The sequence below is a fragment of the Melanaphis sacchari genome, unplaced genomic scaffold, assembly GCF_002803265.2.
Source record: "Melanaphis sacchari strain LSU unplaced genomic scaffold, SCAv2.0 Contig0_pilon_pilon, whole genome shotgun sequence".
Classification (NCBI taxonomy): Eukaryota; Metazoa; Arthropoda; class Insecta; order Hemiptera; family Aphididae; genus Melanaphis; species Melanaphis sacchari.
In genome coordinates, this window is record NW_020270366.1 from 2,460,793 (window position 1) to 2,481,676 (window position 20,884).

Below are 20,884 nucleotides of genomic sequence, written 5' to 3' on the forward strand. Positions count from 1 at the left end.
AAATCTATTACTGTAATATGAATAACCCGGTTATCGAGGATGGTATTATACTGGTATTTGAAGATCACAGGAATAACATAGTAGGACATAAATAAATTGGTTAACATATTAATCCATTAAATGTTTTTACTTTCAACTTTGAAGATGGTTGTTGATTGTAGGTTATATTTTGTTGGTATTTTGAGAGATCAAAAGTAAAATATTTCTAGTACTTTTCTTAATAATCGAGAATAAACAGAAAAAAAGTTAAAGAAAACGGAAATTTGTATGTTAAACAATTTTCAGACAAAATCGATTTTATTTAAACATTTTTTTTAATTCAAAAACGGATAACCGAAGAAACTTGAATTTTTTACCAATAGGTAGTTAACATTATTTTTTTCTATACGATATCGTACAATTTTTTCATGTTTTGTTTCTTTTTGAATTAAATACTCTTAATACATTTCAAAATATAAAGTTACAGTTGTATAGTTTAACTATTTAAACGTATTATGTGCTGCGCTGTGTATCCACTCTCTTATCGCTTTCGGCTAATCATATCAATATTTAATATTATTATATAACTTTTAAATTTTTCCCACAATGGAATCCAAATTAAGCAATATTTTAAATTCTATAAATTAAAATAAGTCTACCCAAACTAAATTAATAAATGCAGTTAATAATCAAGTGGTAAAACGTTAAAATCTTTTAATAAGAAAATCGACAAACTTAATACAAAATTTAATAGTATTGAAACTAAGTTCTCAAAGTTAAAAACTGAAAACAGTTAATTAAAATGTCGTTTGAATTTATTTGAGCAAGATTTTAAGATTTTATCACACTTAAACAAAAAATACATTTTCAACTTTAGAGCTTCAACTATTAAATTAATTTAATGATCTTCAATCAAGAACTAACAATTTAATTATTTTTAATTTACCTAAATATAATTCTGAGAAACTTGTATATATCTCAGATACGACACAATTAAATGATTTAAATCTTAAACCAATAATCAAAAGTTACCGTCTTGGAAAATTGATACCTTATCACTGTCGTCTGCTAAAAATCACTCTTTTAAATGTAAATGATACTTTTTTAGTTCTACGCGCTCAAATAAAACTCTGTAGAATACCTAAATTGACTAATATACGTACTTACTCAGACCGTACACTTTAGGAATGTGAAATCATGTCTAATCTACACAAAAAAACTTTATAATTAAAAAAATAAAGATGAAAATATGACTATCAAATATTTTAAAGGTATCTCAACTATTGCCACTTCAAAAAACTTATAAAGCCTCCTCCTTTTACACTCAAAATTTAATGTTAAAATGTTTGTGGTTTAAATATTAAATGAAATTCTTTAAATGCTCAAATTTCTTATTCTAATTTCAATGTTTATGCATTTATTGATACATGGATATAAAAATATTATTTATTCAGAATTTGGTTTTGATAATTATAATACCTGTATATATATGATCATAAGGTATAATATAATAGTAGTTTTTCTAAAGGAGAGGGTGTCCTTATTGCTGTTAATAACAAATTAAATTTAAAATGTTGAATACATCCATGTGTATTTTAGAAATTATATTTACTCTTAAAAAATTAAATTATAAAAAAGTATGTATTGTTAGTTCAGTATATTTTCTTATTGGCGCATCAGTAATTTTGTAAAATTTAATATTGTTGATAAAATGTTAACTGATTATAATAATTCAGATTTTCTAATCCTAGGCGATTTTAATAATGAATGATCAGCAGCTTCCTAATATTCAATTTTGTTTTCTTTAAATTTTTTTTGTAATTAAATTTTAAAGAAATTAATTAAGTTTTGAATAAGAATACTATTTTGCTCAAATAAGTCATAACAAACTTGAATTTTTGTACAGTATCATTCAATAGTTAACCTATTGTTAGTGTTGATTTACTTCATCCTCCGCCTATTATAAACTATTTATCACCCTTTCATTGTATTAATAAATTAACCCACACTGAAATCATATTTGACTGGAATTAAGCCAATTATAAACATATTGTTACTAAAATAGATGCTATTAATTGGGATAGCTCCTATCAAAAAAATAATATAAACTCTATTATAATTTTATTTTTTCTGATTTAAAATAAATTTATTTCACCATTTACCTTATCTAACCATTATATTTTCTCTGTATGGTTTAACTACGAATTAATATCTATTATTAAGAAAAAGAAATATTTTATAATTTATATGTATAAATTAAATATTATATATAATATTAAATATTTTAATTTCATTAATCTAAAAATTAAAGGACATGGACTATACTTAATACATAAACAATGTACAAAAAGTAATAAACAATAATCCTAAATACTTTTTAAATTTTTTCTAAGATAAAAATCTCAAAATAAATTTCCAAATAATGTTAACATGGAATACACAGTTTATCATTTTGGTAATTTTTTTTTTCAAGTGCATACAAAGAACTTTTATCAAATTTTTCACTGTTCAATCAAACTATTGAATTCCTATTTCATATTAATTATATTAATATAACACTTAAAGATGTCTTTGATTAACTCGTTAACTTAAAACCAAATCTAACATGGGCTCTGATAATTTGTTGGTCAAATTTTTATGAGAACGTTATTTTATTCTTGCATTTTGTATAACTTTTCTTTTTAATCGTTCATTAAAATCACGTATATTACTTTTGACCTGGAAAACTGTATATATTTCTCTGATCTTTAAGAAAGGCAAACGTTCTTCTGTAACAAACTACTGTCCTATTTCAAAAAATTCAATACTGACAAAAATATTTTAAAACTAAATGAATAAAACATTATATAATATCATTAACAGTTTTTATTATCTCATGTTTAACATGGTTTTCTTAGATGATAATCTATTAAAACAAATTAAGCTATTTTTAAACACAAAAATATAGAGATTTTTTTCAACTGGATCTCAAATGGATACGGTTTTTACAAATTTCGAAAAAGTATTTGATAGTGTCGATTATTAATTGTTAGTAATTAAATTGAAACATTTTGTGTTTTGTGATCCATTATTAATTTAGTCTACATCCTTTTTAACTGATAGAACTCAGATTCTGAAATTATAACATTATCTTTCGGAACTAATCTATATTACTTTAAGAGCCCCATAGGATGATCACTTTTCATCAACATTGCTTTTATTATTTATAATCGATATTCAATCCCTCAACACTAATATTATTTATTGTTTACTGATAATGTCAAATTATTTAAAAAATAGATTTAATTCATAATTGTATTAATTTATACGAAACTTAAAATATAATAATTTGTGTAATTCAAATGGGTTATGTCTTCACTCTTAATATTAATAAATGTGAAGTACTCAAATTCAATACTTGACAATTTGGTGTTGATTATGTTTATTAAATAAATAATATTTATACAGAGTCAGTTAAATTATTTGTTGACTTAATTATTACTTTTGACTTTAAATTATGTTTTAACCATCATTATCATATTAAAATAATAATAAACAAAGCCTTTTTAAATCTAGGTTTCATTACTCGTACACATTCAAATTTTAATAAACACATATTCTAAGAAATTTATATTTTGTATTTGTTAGAACACAATATTAGAATAATATGTTTTCTTTTTTGATATTAAAATAAAATTTGTACAACTCAAAATTGTTTGTTTCGTTTTATATCTTTAAACTTTAAAATTGAATGCCCTTGAGATACTGATCATAATGATTTATTATCGATTTTAATTTAGAATTATTAGACAGAATAAGTGATTACCTCCACTATGTCTTTTTACTAATAATATTAAAATATAAGAAATCAAAAATATTTTTTAATTAATAATTTTTCTAAGAATTGTTTACGGTCATCGAATTCTGACATATTGATTACCATAAAAATTACTAAGGAAGTCAATTTTTATTTGATCATAAATTACAATTATATAATTCTGTTTATCATTTGCTTATATTTATGAATAATTGTATTTATATAACATTTGTTCTAGCTATAATTCTTTATGTTATTATTATACTATAGTATACTGTATTTTTACATATATATTGTTTGGAAATAGTGTTTTTTCCGTCAATAATGAATAATAATAATATATCAAAATAATTATTAGAAGGGTCTTAAAATGTTTTTCATATTTCAGTAAAAAATATCAAAAATGTATTAAAATTTTGAAAATAACAAATTATTTTAGAGTTAGAAGCTCATAAAATATTTTCTGTTAATACTTAAGATTTTAAAAATCAATACAAGGTCTTTTATAAGTTTTTCATCCTAAATTAAAAATAAATACTTCTTTTTAAACAGGTTTTGTCTAAAATGCTTATTGTCAAAATCGATTAATTTTAGAAATTTGAAATTATCTATTATTTACTATTTAAAAAAATATCATAGACAAAATGTACTGTTTTAAAGATGTTTATATTTATAATTTTTAGTTAAAAATACAAAAATAAGTATATTAATATTCGATAAGATATGTATATTATTTATCACATCGGTATCCATAGGTATTTTTATATCTAAAGATAAATATATTGTTTTCGGCAGATCATTATCAAAAAATACTATAGCCACTACCGGTATAATATAAATCTTCTATGTGTAAACACGTCATAATCTAAAATAGGCTTTAATGGTCATTTTGAGATATGATTCCATATTTGATATATAAATTATATCATAATTAATATGCTACGTTCCCCCGTGTGTCAACACAGACAATCAATTATTATTCTATTCTATTATAATCTTATTATATGCGTGTAATGTGACTGTACAAAGACACCGTTAATATGTACGACGTGTGTTATTACGTTTCAGACCCACCTGTCGGACAACCCGTGTTGTCGCTAGAGAAACGACACTACACCATCGGAGACACGTTGAAAGGCAACTGCACGTCACCGCCGTCCAGTCCACCGTCCAACGTTACTTGGTACTTAAACGATAAATGGGTAAGTGAACCAAACTTGAACTAACCCTGTGTTGGAAAAAACGACAGTCGCCTAACCAATGATAAAAGTCAATAAAATAATGTATTGCATCCATTGTTTATAATTTATGATGTATAAGGTATGTACTTATACTAAAAGTTTCTTACTATGTTGAATAAATATAGTTTTGCTATGAAAAAATAAATTAAGTAAATTAATCATATAGTATAAATATAGATTTAATTATTAATACTCGTAAGTCAATGCACTAAAATCCACTTGAGCAAGTTTTTAACTTTACTATACTCCTAAAAATGCTCAAATATACACTTAAATTTGTAGTCAAAAAATTATCAAAAAATTTTAAATTTAAAAATTTAACAAATTTTAAATTAGAAATTCATAAAAATATTTTTTTTTTATAATTGAGAATTAAAAAACTATTAAAATATTCAATTTGTTTTTTCTGTACTTATGATAAATAAAAAAAAAGTTCGGCAGAATGTCACATTAATTTTTTATGAGCGCTTGAATTTAAAGTTTTTACTTTATACTAACTTGTAAAATATTTATATAAATCCTCAAATGATTTTTGATATTTTTTTTTATTAGAAATAAATAATTTGGTATACTTGAAATGTTTCACTAACTGTTAAATGATTATTTTAAAATTTGTTATTAAGTTCTTTATACTCGTAATAAATATTGTATACTGAAACCAAGAATCTTAAAAAATATAAACACAATTTATTTTTATAGACATTTAAATTTAAATTTAAATGAAATTATCTATAACAATTCAAAAAAACTATCCGTGGGATGTAAAATTTTTACGTAAATTATTATGTTTTATACATACATTGATATTTTCAAATGCAATGTTTTCGACAAAAATAAAATTAATCTACCTAAATACTAAGAGAAAAACTTGTTTACCTTTTTATTAGTCCTTTTATTTATATTCTTATATTATTAAACTTAAAGGAACAAATATTATTATAAATGGTTCAACCACCTACGTTGATGTTTATATATTTCAAAATATAACTACTTAAATATTATTTTTAATATTTTCAAATAAATTGTGTTTTTGATAGGTATCCATAAAATTATTAACTATACTTATATAAAACTATTAGAAATTACAAAAATGTATAATGATAACTTTGACAATTTTAAATACGCTTTAAATGTGAATAATTTCATTATTACACTAATACAGACTGAATAAACTAAATACCTTTAAATATTTCATAATATGTAAAAATAAAATGCATATAATATATACACCAATATAATATAATATGTTATTATTTTAATAATGTAAAATTTTATTTATTGAATCCTATAGCCTTGAAACGGATTTCTATACTATTCAGCATTTAATATAAGTTTACAAGATTGGTATTAAAAAATTGTATTTTTATATACTATCAATAATATGTTTATTATACATATGTTTTTATTAACTTTTGATTAAATACTCTAAAAACTAACTATATTAAACTTTAAAATGATTATAAAATTATGTTTACCAGTACAATAATATATAAATTGACAAATTCAATATAGCACTAAAACGTATTACATAGGTATATCTAATGAAATTAATAAATTTTAAATTACATGGATATTATTTATATATATATAAATTATCGGTAAACATAGTAATTTATTCCCAATATGTACCTTAATCTACAAGCTGTAATATTGTATATCGGTTACAACGGTTTACAGTATTGATGATTGCTGAATACAATGATATGAAAATATTATGCATGGCATAATAATTTTAAAAAAAAATCTAAGAAACTCTATATTCATAAAACGAGTTTTAAATTGAATTTATTAATGTTAAGATATACAAATTATTGTAAATTAAGCAATTTAAGAAGTGTGCAATATATATTTCATAATATTTCTAAACCCATATATTTCCAATGCTGTAATTTTTTTTCCTGATCAGCTACATAACTATACCAAATATACATACAATAATATCAATTTATCGAGTGCTTATCAATAAAATACTAGGTACTCATTTATTAGTGTTTAAGAATGTTTTATTATCTGAAAAAAGCGTACATACGTTAATTTTACGATGTTATCATAATGTGCCAAAATATTTAAACATAGTTTCGAATTGTGACCAGTTATTAAAACTTGTTTGAGTACGCCCAACTAATGAATATCTTAGTCTTATTAGGTTCATCAACATATTGTTTTTAATTTACTTGGTTATTTTCAATGTATATGTATTTTTTATCAAATTACCGATTGGTTATTCTAGTATATAGGTGATAGGATAGATTAAATACCTCAAAGAATTCATAAAAACTCTTAAAAATAAAATTGTTTTTTTACTAGAGAAATTAAACTATTGAAATATTAATCAATAATATTCTCCAAGAAAAATCTGAAAAAATAATTATAAAATTTATAAAAATCTTTTTTTATCATTGTTTTATTTTGATATGGTACACTATGTTTTATTATTAACAATTGCAATATATTATTATTCTCCTAAACTTTTTATCTTCTTCCCGTTACTGGTAAATGCTAATAAATTAGAATAGTTTCTTTTACACTTTAGAGTTTAAATACATGTTAGTATTCACAATAGTTTTAGGACACAGAACAAAATTTATTTAAATATAATAAAATTTTGTTTCAGTAGTATAATTTTATAACTACGGTCTTACTTATCGATCTAGTTAAAAGTTCAAAGAAAACAATATCACGTAAAATAAGATAGGTATCTTTGTACTTTATATTTTATGTAACAGATACTTTTAGTATCATAATATTCATAAATAATATTATTATTTATTTAAATTTTTAAATTTTGATACTTTGATACAATATTATTTACGAAAACTCATGAATATAAAATATACTATAATAATTATTATTTAATAGTAATTTATAAATTTGATTTTTTTATAGTGATCCCATTACAATTTTCATTACTTAATTGTTGACATGTATACATAAAAAAGTAAAAATTAAATATGATATGTAATCTTTATCTATATATATATATATATATAAACATAAGGCATACGATTAATAAATGGTACAATTTTCGTTAAAATAAAATTAAAAACATTCAAAAATTGGCATTAGGATATAATATTTTATCATAGTGTTGTTACATTATGTAAAATTATAAAATACAATATTTAATAATTATTCAAATTATAAATATTTATTCAAATATAAGGGACAAATAATATTTTGACAACTAAACTTTTACAATCATATTACCGTTCTGGTTAATTACTATGACAGGCAATGCAGAGGAATTAAATTTGACTACATTTAAACTTTCGTAAAGTGGGATAATGAATATGTCATAGTGAATTAAATATCCTCTAGGAATTAAGAGATAACGAATTTGAGTTAGCAATTTGAATGAGATCTATGTACTATTGTATAAAGACCTATACGGAATTGAGATTAATAACAACAATAATAATAAATATAAGCGGTGGTTACGGTTGATGAATTTTATATGTTACGACATCATTTAAAACAGTCTAAACCAATTGGGAAAATTTACCGATTTTATAGTGTTGATATAATTTTTTTTACTGATCTGAATTTATATTTACAAGAAATTAACTATAAAGGCTCGGTCGATGGTTTAGTTGCATTAAAACGAAATACCGACAAACATCACTGTAATGATTTATGTATTAGTGCGCTACGGTTAACATTGCAATAATGGAAAAACACTATCTACAGTCTACACATATATTATATGGAACTCAATAGACCAGCTAAACATTTTTTTTTTTTCATTATAGGTTAAAATAGACGTTTGAATTATATGAATACACAGAGAGCTGGTGCATTAAATCCAATAGAATTGAAAGGGCACTTGCACTTTCGCATTTATTGAAATTCTAGAGTGTTCTTGTAGTGTAAAACAGTATATGTACAGACAAATATACCGTTTCATGTTTTAGACGTGTAAGAGAAATTTCGAAAAAGTATAAAACGGAGGGATGTCTACGCCTTAAGTACACATACGCGTGCGCGCGCACACACATAAACACACACACACACACATACACATACTACAACTAGTAAACTAGGTTGAGTGGGTGGTGTTATATATGTTACCGAGCTCTAAGTTCTAAAAGTACGTACCAATATGAATGATAATTGTAGTTAGTCTAGTTGTTACGTATGTTTGAATACGATAAAATTTTTATACTGTAAGGGTGAGTATTATTTTTAAATAAATACTAACCTACATCGTTGCCGTACGCTAATGTAATGATATGCAAACTATATCGTTTTAACAGATCAAAGATTCGAAATCCTTAAAAAATAATTTCACTCATATTATACCAATACGTAGTAAGTAATATTAGTTAAAAACCCGATAAGTCAAGTCAGGCTTTGTATATATTGATTTAAAGAAATATTGCTACTAAAGTTCTTTATATTTTGTAAACATATTTTGAAGAAATTTACTTTATTCGTTCCGTTAAATAATCGCTGTAGTCTACGCTCGTATAAACTTTAATTTTTGACCGTCTTTGCTCGATGGATGCTGATGGATTCAGGAGTCAGGGCTACAAACGTTTTAATTCTAAGGAATCTTTACACTTTAAGTATTGAAATCGTAATAGCTGGGAAATAGAAACATTTCATAAGCACATAATATAATATTATTTTATAGTGTACTTCAAAATGCCTGTCACGCTATGCACGCCTGATATGCACATTCCGTATGAATTTACGATGAATTATGATGACGCCGAATTGATAATTTTTATTTAACTTCCGAGAACGTAAAACTTCCGTTACTGCGCAATATAATATTCAGCGTGTGACCTTACTGGAATGCATATGAGTGTTATTTGTAACTATTATTCCAGCTTTATTGATATACTTGTATATACATGTGGTGCCTTCAACAACTTAATGATAATATTATGATGCGTTTACATTAAACAATATTTACCTCACGAAATAATATTATGTGTAACAGCTGTTAATGTATGTATATTATAACATTTTATGGTTCTTAAATTAAATGTTAAATTTAACTGATACAAATTCAATTTTTACATAAACATTATATTTTAAAATACATTTTATAACTAGAAAATGTTTTTTTTCATTCAAATGATTTAAGTTAATTTTTTCCGACATTACAATATGGTTTTTCGAATAACACTATTATAATATGGTACCAATACATTTTATTTTATTTATATTCGTATGGCTATTCATATTTTCGTGGGATTTTATCATTTCCAATTTTTATTCATATTTACCGAATCGTTAATACATCAATATTTCATCAGATTATAATTTACCTTTACCAATGTTGCTTTTAAGTAAAAATATATTTTGTTAATCGAATTAAAAACGAATAATAAAATATAAATTTTAATTTATCAGAAACACAACCATATAACGTCACAATAATAACAATAATATATATTTATTATTTATACATATAGGTTAAGTTAGGTTTTCGATAATATATTATGGTGTCTAAAATAGTATTCACATATACGTAATAATGTATTTCTATATTAATAATATATTTTAATTCATAAAATGATTATTGAATTACATTTTTAATGTTCGAATTTATGTAATTTCTTAAATGTTTACTACCTAATTACTACAAATATTGTTTAAGGTGATTTTTATTTAAATTGCGTATAAAATTGAAAACAAAATAACTTCCTTACATATCTTATTTTTATTGGAATTTAAGTAACATATTATATTGATAATTAAATATATATAATATAGTTTTTGATTTAATTCAGTATTATTTTATTTTATATAATTATAATTTTCCTTAAATATAATATACTTGTTTTTGCATTTCGATGCTTTGATTATACATTACAGATGACTTTACATAATATTATACTAGCGATGTCATCTGTCACAAATAAGGTGGATATAATAATAATAATAATATATTTTCTAACGATATTTCGTACTACAAAAATAATTATTAATGCCTATTTAGAGGTAAATATTAGAGAAAATGCAGAAGTACGATCCCTTAATCTTTCTTTTTATTTTAAATTTTATAATTGAATGGATTCTAGAAAAATATTAAATAAATAATATAATAAAGAGCAGAAAAATATGCATTTGATATAGTACAACTATCACAACTAATAAAATTAGTACTCCAAATTCAGGTCACATATGATAGTATAAAACGTGTATTTACTATTTTGACAGTTAATAAAGTTTTTTCATACATTAATGACATTTTTTAGCATACATGTAAATACCTCGAAACTGTAATTTAAAAAAAAAGACAGTTTAAGTTTATAAATTTATTAAATATATAAGTACACTTTTAGTAGCATATTTCATTTTATTGTACCTTTAAGTTATTTGACCTTCATTGTCAATATATTTAAATTCTCGTTGGATATGGCAATAGTGTTGGTATTTTAAAGTTTAATATATTGAATATATTTGTATTACATTTACATTATCATACGCGTCCGCAAACTTAAATTCTAGGGGATAACTGAAATTTTGTTGGGCCCTTTTTTTAATATTTTTTCTTGAATCTAATGTCTATTTCTAAGATAGTTTTAATTTTAATTCATGATTTTTTTCTTTTGTATTATATCTAGCTGTTATATCACAGTACGTTTTTTTTATATACACTTAAAATATTTTATAGTCTACCACATATATTTAGAAAAAAACACATTATATTTTAGTAAAATCAGTTTTAATGCTAGACTTTTACTTTAGGATTTTAATTATTCTAATGTCACAATTACAAAATGTCAGAAAGTGCCCAGGCACACCCGGCAACTCCCGTAAGCACGTCTATAGATATTATAACTTATATATTTTAATTTTAGTCTAATAATTAGGGAATGCGTACCATAAAGCAAACATGTTTGTGTGTTCTTATTTCCTAGTTATATCTTTATTAATACTATAGTTTATAGATAAATATAAATAAAAGCAAAATAATAGTTACAGTAATGTATCATACTAAATGATGTGGAACGAATTAATTTTGTTCAACCGGTCGTGGGAATTTCCGGGAAAGTGTGCAGTTGTTGCGTATATAAACTTTAAGTGTGCAAACCTAATGCAATTGGTTGTACAAACTTTCACGCACATTTCATTTGACATTGAGCTGCCCTGCACGTTCAACATTAGCCGATTATACAAAGTCTTAATTGTGTTCAAAGTTACGTAAACAATTGAATTAAAAATAGCTTTTTTCACAGCAAAAGGTCTGAGATAGCTATTTGTATTATGACATATTTTAATTACTATGTATTTGTAATTTTTTTACCACATTAGTTTAAGTAATTGTTTAAGATGTCATACTGTTTTAAAATATAGGAATTTTAATTACATTATATAAATTGTATTAAAAAAAAAGTAAATATAATTTTTATGGATTATTTAATGTTAAATATACCAACAAGAATTGAGAGGCTTAAGTTTTCTAAATTATAGACTTATTTTATAGTATACAAAAAACTGTTTTATTATATTTTGCATGTATACTCGTACACAATAGGCATTTTTTAAAAGTCCATTTAATATAAAATAATTACTGTACAAAAACTTAGTGCTTGTGTATAACGCTCTTAGTATATCTATACAATATGTTTATGATCATTTAATCATTTTATTATCGACCTAATGGGCCTGATGTCGGACAATAATATTAAATTACTTTTTCGAAAATTTTCCTTTAAAATTTATATCATAAATTAGCAGTTTAATCGTTTGGGTCTTATTTAACAAAGATTGAACAAACATAACTCATTGAACTTTAACACAGAATTTTATTTTAGTCATTTAACAACGTAGTTTATTTTTTCAGCTCCGATTTGAAAAAAAATGTGATAGCACAAAACTTTAAACTTAAAATAATGTTTACATGCATATCATATTTTATTATGAATTTGTTTTTGAATCGTGGCAACTGGCAACAAAATCACTTACAATTTACGAGGTATATTCCTAGGACATTATACCTAAACTGTCATTTATAATTTATACTCACTATTATTATCTTTTAACATGGCCAGGACCGCAGAAAATATAAGGAAACGTGTATACCTGCTGCTCTGTTTTCATACCCATACCTTTTTACCAATCCTACCTCTCGTGTTTATTACGATACATATAATATATCATTGAATTTTTCACCATAAATTGTCGTTTAAAGTTGAAAAGGTTATACTGGCCAATTAAAATTTATATCAATGTTAGACACAATATGTTTATATATTATATAGAAATAATAATAATAATAATGATAGTAAAAAAAAAAAAAAATATATATATAATATATATATATTGATTCTAAAATAATCGTTAAGTCGTTAATACATATAATTATTAATATAATGTAAGTAGATCTAACCAATTGTATACATATATATATGTTTTCCATGTATGCTTATTCGTCTTTGTATCATTTTCTATTCTTTCGTCTTCGACGGAAGATAATAGCATAACCTTATTAATGAATGTATTCAGTCCACAATTTAAAGTAATTTTTTTATCATAAATAATATCGGATATATATATTTTTTTTTGGTTTACAAAATTGTGTTTGCTTGTTATGATCAGACATCCCGTAGAATAATGTTATGTGTACATCAAAGAAAATCGTTGAGAGATCATTAAAAAACGACATTTCCAACAATTTTGGTTAATGCATATTTTATCCACACTCAAATAATTTAAAAAATGCATTATTAGCATAGAATAATGGGGGAAAAAAAAAACGCGGGCAATCTAATTGTTGTAACTTATAATAAAGCAACATATTTTATTTTTCTGATATTTTTGTTTGAATATTAATTACTAAAAATCTACTACTGATGCTTTAAATTTTTATTAATAAACTTCGATTACCACCGTGGCAATCTCGAAATGCAATTTAAAATGAGTAATAATGATGGGTAAAGTATATTGCAAAATATTAATGCATTAACTAATAAAAACTTATACAAAAGTCACAAGCATTTATCGTTTGTAGAACATTTTAAGAGCACACAGTAAACAATCAATAATAATGGGACTAATAAAATACAATTTCTTATGAACAAAACAAAAACTCGTTTGCAAAGTACCTAAACATATTATATTGGATACACGGAAAGAAAGAAACATTTTTAAAATGTTTTGTTTCTGGGCAGGGGTATTGATTATTACTAGTGTTTGTTCTAATGATTTTTTAAACGTTGTTGGTAGAAATAATTTTAAGTCATGAGAAAAGATTCGCTATTTTGCACGTGGCATTGACAGAGCGAGAGTTCAATTTAAATCGGCAGATAAAAATGTTGTACGTAAATTCAGCATTTTATATCAATGTAAAAATTACATAGATTCAACTATAAAATATGTTTTAATATGAAATATCTTATATATTTAAACAAAATGTCCTCCATAAATGTCAAAATACACGTGTGTTTAAAACGCGTTCAAGTACCAAGAGAACAATAAATACGACATAACAATATTTATTATAAATGTATGAATTTTATTTTTTCACCCTAACCATAAATAATTTGTGATCCATTTAAATTGCTTTTGATATCAGAGAATTTATGAAAACCTATACCCCCGGATCTAGTGTGGCGTCGAAAACTACAATGTTTTATACCTGAACAGAGTACGTATATGATACAATATACAGTAGCCAGTTAATATATATATATATCGTGAGAATTACACATTAAATATTATACATTATATTTAGAACATGCACATTTGAACTCAAGCACGCGGAAAAAATACGAATTTCAACAACAAGTGGTCTGCAATATAAATATAGCACAATGTATTTAGTCCTTTTTTTAATATCTACTTCAGTGTTTTTTTTTTTTTTTTTATATAAATCAATGTTTACTTTAATTTGATAAAAGATATTTTCGTTTTTCTTATCCAAGAATATTTTAAATGTTTATTTTTTATTTTATTGAAGAGATTAATAAAATGTATTTATTAGGTATTTAATATATTATATATTATATAAGCAGTATAATTTTTGCTATTTATTTTTTGAATAATATCTCAAGTTTTCAAGCCAATAGGAGGAAAAAAATAATAATATTAAAATATATTATTTTAAGTTATGACTTGCAAAAATCGTTTGTATTCGAAAAATATACTAGTCAGAAATATAGTAAGTTATCGTTTGTCTAAAATAACACGTGTGGAGTTACGCCGGAATACGAGTTGATATTTCGTACGGCAAAATTATGTTTCCGGATAACAATTACATGGTACGACTACCATAATATTATGATACCGTATAGTGTAGATGATGCATAGCGTGACGTAACAGTTATAGTGAAGACAAAATTAATAGTATCGCGAATGACAGCTACGTGTCGGTGATCGATTTGCGCGCACGTGATAAAGTAACACAGTCCGCATCTGAATATAAATGAATTTAATACGTACAATAATAAATAATATCGGCTTTCATATAATACCGTAATAAACCTTATGGTTATGTTTGACGTGGTTACAGATGAATTCCAGTTACGGCAGATCGTCTTCGGGCCGAGCGACGCTAGACGATACGACGCGGTCGACGAATACGGTAGGACTCGAGCTGGAGGTGAACAGTTTCAAAGTGGGCAAGATGCGAATTCGGTGCGTGGCCGAGCTGTACGGCGTGTTCAAAACGTCAGCCGAGACGGTACTAGACGAGGAAAAACCGCGTCTAGCTTCGATTCTGGGCACGTTTTCGTCTACAGGTAAATACAACGACACGTGCACAATACATACACATAAAATAAAATATTGTTCAATTATTGTAATATTATTGTTATCATTATTATATCGTAAAACATCCGTTGTCGGTCATCGGTTAGTATCGATGGCGTGGCTACCGGAAGGAATGAGAACGAGGGGAGGAAGGAAGAAAAAAAATCTGCGCGCCAAGAAAAATCTGTCGGTCTAAGGGGGATCAGGAGTAAGAACAGCGGGAGGAGAAGACTTTAAACACACACATATACTTTCTCGACCAGTGAACGGGTGAAAAATGTAGTGTAAAATGGGTTTACGGGGGATTAAGGGCACATTCTTCGCATCGTTGTAATGTAATGGTCTCCAGTCGTGTGGAAGGCAATTTATTTGCTCGATGGTCTGTTTTATACTGTACATATAAATATAATACTTATAGTATACCGCGCTCTTGTGCGTGTGTTTGTGAGATGCTTCTATCGCATATATCACATAGCAACTCGGCTGACAACTCCGCAACACAACGACGTCGCAGACCTACTGCAGGGAATACGCACTCACTCTTAATCGAAAATCGTGGGACATCATCCTGTTTTCCAGTCTGCTATCTTAGCGAATTCCTTCATCGCGTTCAGTGACCAAACTTGACTTCCGCTGTTGTTCTGACAATAACTACGACCGTTGGTCTGTAGCAGCGCACAGCAGAAAATATAAAATATATATCGCGCGCAGGTATAATAATAAGTGACATTTTTGGCCGAACTTCATTCAACTTGCTTACAATTCCCCACGTTCTATTTTAAACAGATAACATTTTGTATATGTATAGTTAATATTCAATCTAATAGAAAACGTTGCTGCTTAAAATAAATAGTGTACTTTATTAGGGCAAAATTTAAAATGACTGCACTGAACATTTTATAAAATGTCACTTACTACATATGCAGAGTACACCACCGATGTACTTTTTGATAATATACTGCATACAATACGAAACCACTAGAAGCTATTTGTGGCTCACCGTGATTTCCTTCAGTTGGATAAATATAAAAACGGGAAAATGCAATGGAACACTCAGTATTTTTAGTATATTTATGTTCAGTTAATAATATATTTATAAATAGATGGTCTTTGAGATACAGATTGAAAATCTACCAACCAACTATATATATATATATATATATATATATATATATCGGGTTTCAGCAACAGGTTTATTTTTTTCACTATTCGCACTTAAAACGAACTGAAAACACTTTAATCTCGGTAATCTCTGAACGTCAAACAGATGATAATAAGTGATACGATTCATCGTGATTACCTTCTAAATATTAAGAAACTACGAGACAGTACCCGAAAAAATCCTGCAAAATTCGCAGTTTTATTTTTACCTTCGATCGCATACATTTTATATTATTTGAGTGTTAGCACAGGCGCGTATCGTAATCAAATACTGTGAAAATCGATCCCCGGAGTACAAAAAAATTATAAGACCCGCTACGGATATATAATAGAAATAACACGAAAGGTTATTTTAGTGGAAACCTCATAAGAAAAAAAAAAGAAAATAAGATCCGAATTCAGACGATATAATAATATGTAATGTACCTTTATAAATAAGTAGTGATGCTGTGCGACAGCTGTATGTTAATCGATATTATTTATTCGTGTTTTTTTTTTATTTTGTTTTTTTTTTTTTTTAACAACACTTAAAATGTTTTTTATAATAAATGTTCGACAAAACACATTTCATATTAAGAAAAAAATAAAGTAAATGCGCACATTATTTCACTAAAACGTTTTCAACTCGATTCAACGTATATGAATCGAACTACACGCGTGTGTTTAATGTACATTTTATACATGGTCGAATTATACGTACGAAGATAATGCATAAAAAACGTATTGACAAAAACCTATCGTTCGTAACCGTTACTGTCGATTTGTTTATATATATATATAATATAATTTTTGTGTATATAATATTATACATATTTTATTATTTTACATTATACCTATATATTTAATTTTCACCACGACTATACTAGGTAGTCGTGGTGTGAATAAAATGGTAAAAATGATTTTTTGAACACAGTAGTAACATAAAACGTGTCACACATACATAAAACATTCCGAAATTTGCATATTTGTTAGCATTTTCGAACTCATGTTCATGCACATATATGCTTTATAATTTATACGAGTGTATATGATTATAATATGGATAATTACAGTTTCTAGATGTAAAACTACATTTTTGTGTTTTTATGAAAATGTAATTATTACAGTTGCTTTTATTAATTAGGCCATTTGTGTAAAATATAAAATTTTATTTTTGGTATTAGTATTGTTATCATGGTTCATGTATAAGATTCCGTATAATACTTTTTCATTTGTAAGATTTTTTATCAAATTATTCTTTCTATTGGCATATAAAGTTGTATAATAGTCTATATTTTATACTTTGCAGTAATAATTATGATTTACTATGAAACTATGAAACTGTTTGAGAAAATGTCATGCTTATTAAGTGTGATTTGTAAAATATTGCGTCCTAAAACCAATTATTTTAAATTAATGTACTTTATAAAGAAGATAAGAGAAGGGAAAGATAACTATGGAAATTCGTTTACGAGTTGATTTTTTATGGTTAATATTCTAATGAATATAACTTGAAAATAACAAAAATTAGAGAAAAAAAAAATTGGTTTTGTTAAATCATTAACATTAAGAATATACTTATTCGATTTATGCAAATAAAATATTATTCGAATTTAATAAATTAAATATTCCACTCTATATGTTAATAGTTGGTGAGAGTTTGATTGTTCAAAACAATTTTAATTGTAGTTTAGAACACGGCTAACATGTTTTTAATATAAATACATAAAGAAGTTAGAACGATTATTATCATGATAAAATAAAATTTTTGATTTTATAAATAGAATAAATTATACATTAATTTATTTGAAATCTTAGACGATTAGGGTTTTTTATATACCTATATTAAAGTTTTCATTTCTATTGCTATATATATTTTATTGTATACAATCGTCATAATAATCGTGTGCAGGTAATATTATTATGTTACAAAAAAGTAGTATTTTTATATTCAAATATTAATTAGAATACAAGTTATTATAATTATCTGAAAGATGGCTAAAAATAATAATGAAAATAATAATATCCAACTTGGTTATATTATAGGTTGAAATAGAAAGTAAATTTAACCTTTTAATTGGCTACATTTTTGTTTTGTTTTGTTTTTTTTTTTTTTTTTTGCTATAATCAAATTTAATACTCATAATAAATATGATTTTGTATTATCAGTAACGGTATAAAAATACATGCAATTACCACTGAAATCTCAGCACAACCGTATCTCGGGTATCATGTCATTGTTATTAAAGATATCAAATTTTAATATAATTTATAGAAGAAAGTACATGTATATTTTCAAAGACTAAAAGTATAGTATATTTGACTCCTGTAATGCGCTTAAATATCTCTAACATTCACCATTAAGCATACTGAAGGGTTTAAAATGACATGGTGCGAAGTGGAATTAAAACTTACAGACCATAGTTTAAGTCCGGCATTAGTACCAATGTAATTTAAAGGCATTAAAAATCTATAACATTTATAACCAACAATTATCGTATACATTTTACCAAAATTGATTTCTGATATAATAAATATAAATAATAATCTCATTATAGTATATAAATTGATTGAGTTTAATAAAATGTTTTTGATTTTTTCAGGTGCATCATATACGTTTTCTCTTTCGTTATTGATTGTGATATTGGTCAGCGTTTGGATAAGATAACCATATAAAAGTCCAACACCCAAATACCAAATAAACGGCCGCATTAGTGATTTCGTTGATTTTCGTTTTATGTAAATTTGTAATATTTTAAGACGCGTTATTTTGGAATCAAAAAACTATCTTCGTATAAATATTTATGTATTATGTTGTATATATAGAATGATTCTAGAAAAAAAATATATTCATAGAATATTATATCGGTTATTATAAAGTTATATTTTGACTTTATTAATATTATTACATTGTATAATATATATTCTACTAAAAGTGTAAACTAAACAAAAAAAAATAATACTTATAACCTATTATCTATTCGACTTTCAAAAATCATTTACCGAAAATTACTTAGTTAGGTGAATAAAATTCGAAAAAGATACTAATATTGTTTGTTATTATTTAATGTTTGTATTGAATAAACCATTGGTTCATTAATGATTACATTGAATTGTATTGTGTTTTTGTTGTTGTTATGTACTTTGTATGATAAGACGGCGTTCCGGATAGGCAATTTAAGTATACCTTTGCATAGATTACAAACGTTTGTACATCACAAAAAAGAAATATATTTTAATGCTATCATTATTATTATTACTATTACTTTTTTTTTCATACTAGGAAATTACAAGAATTTCAAAGACTTTTGGGTATTTTATTTTATCTTTTTGTGTAGATGAAACAAATGAATTCAAAGTAATTTTTGAGAAAGTTGCTAACAAAGTTATATTTGTACAAACTTACTAAAACAAAGTTTTAAAATAAATTGATTCTTTTAATTCAAATGCGATTAACATACTAAAATAATTTCTATAGGTGAAACATTTCGAGTATAAAGTAAGAAGAAAATAATTAATCAATAAATTAATTAATTTTATTTTACATTATTAATTTAATGTATGTAAACACCTTCCCTGACAAAAATGTATAAGTATTTAAGGATATTATTAACTACCTAATTTAACCACCTTCTATTATAAATAAAAGCAAAAATATAAGTTTTTATTATAACTGAACGTTTTTTATTCTTATCAAGATTTCTACGCACTTTATATAAAGAAACTAAGTATTATTTGTTTTTTTATGAACATTTTTTTATAAATTATCAACGGATATAAAACAAAAAAGTATTACGATTGAGTAATTACCAATACATAAATTTTATTTCCTTATCACAATGTTGAATATGAATTCTATCCGTTTGGTCGAGCTATAATTATAAACCAACTAAACACTAAGTTAAAATTTTAAATATATTTTTAAAAAGAAGTTTAATTGTATTTAACATAAATGTTTTTTTTATTAAGTATTGTTAAAACGTCAATATAATAATGTAGGTATAATATATATATATATATA

General features: G+C 24.6%; 1 protein-coding gene across 1 annotated transcript in view; it reads left to right on the top strand.

Moving 5' to 3' along the window:
• Window positions 1-19,728, top strand: part of LOC112597941 — an 81,786-nt gene extending 62,058 nt beyond the window's left edge. The window contains exons 4-6 of the mRNA XM_025344201.1: window positions 4,844-4,977; window positions 15,485-15,713; window positions 19,467-19,728. Coding sequence (XP_025199986.1) covers window positions 4,844-4,977; window positions 15,485-15,713; window positions 19,467-19,531 — 428 coding nt within the window. The 3' untranslated portion in view covers window positions 19,532-19,728. The remainder of the gene's footprint in view (window positions 1-4,843; window positions 4,978-15,484; window positions 15,714-19,466) is intronic.
• Window positions 19,729-20,884: the final 1,156 nt, after the last annotated feature.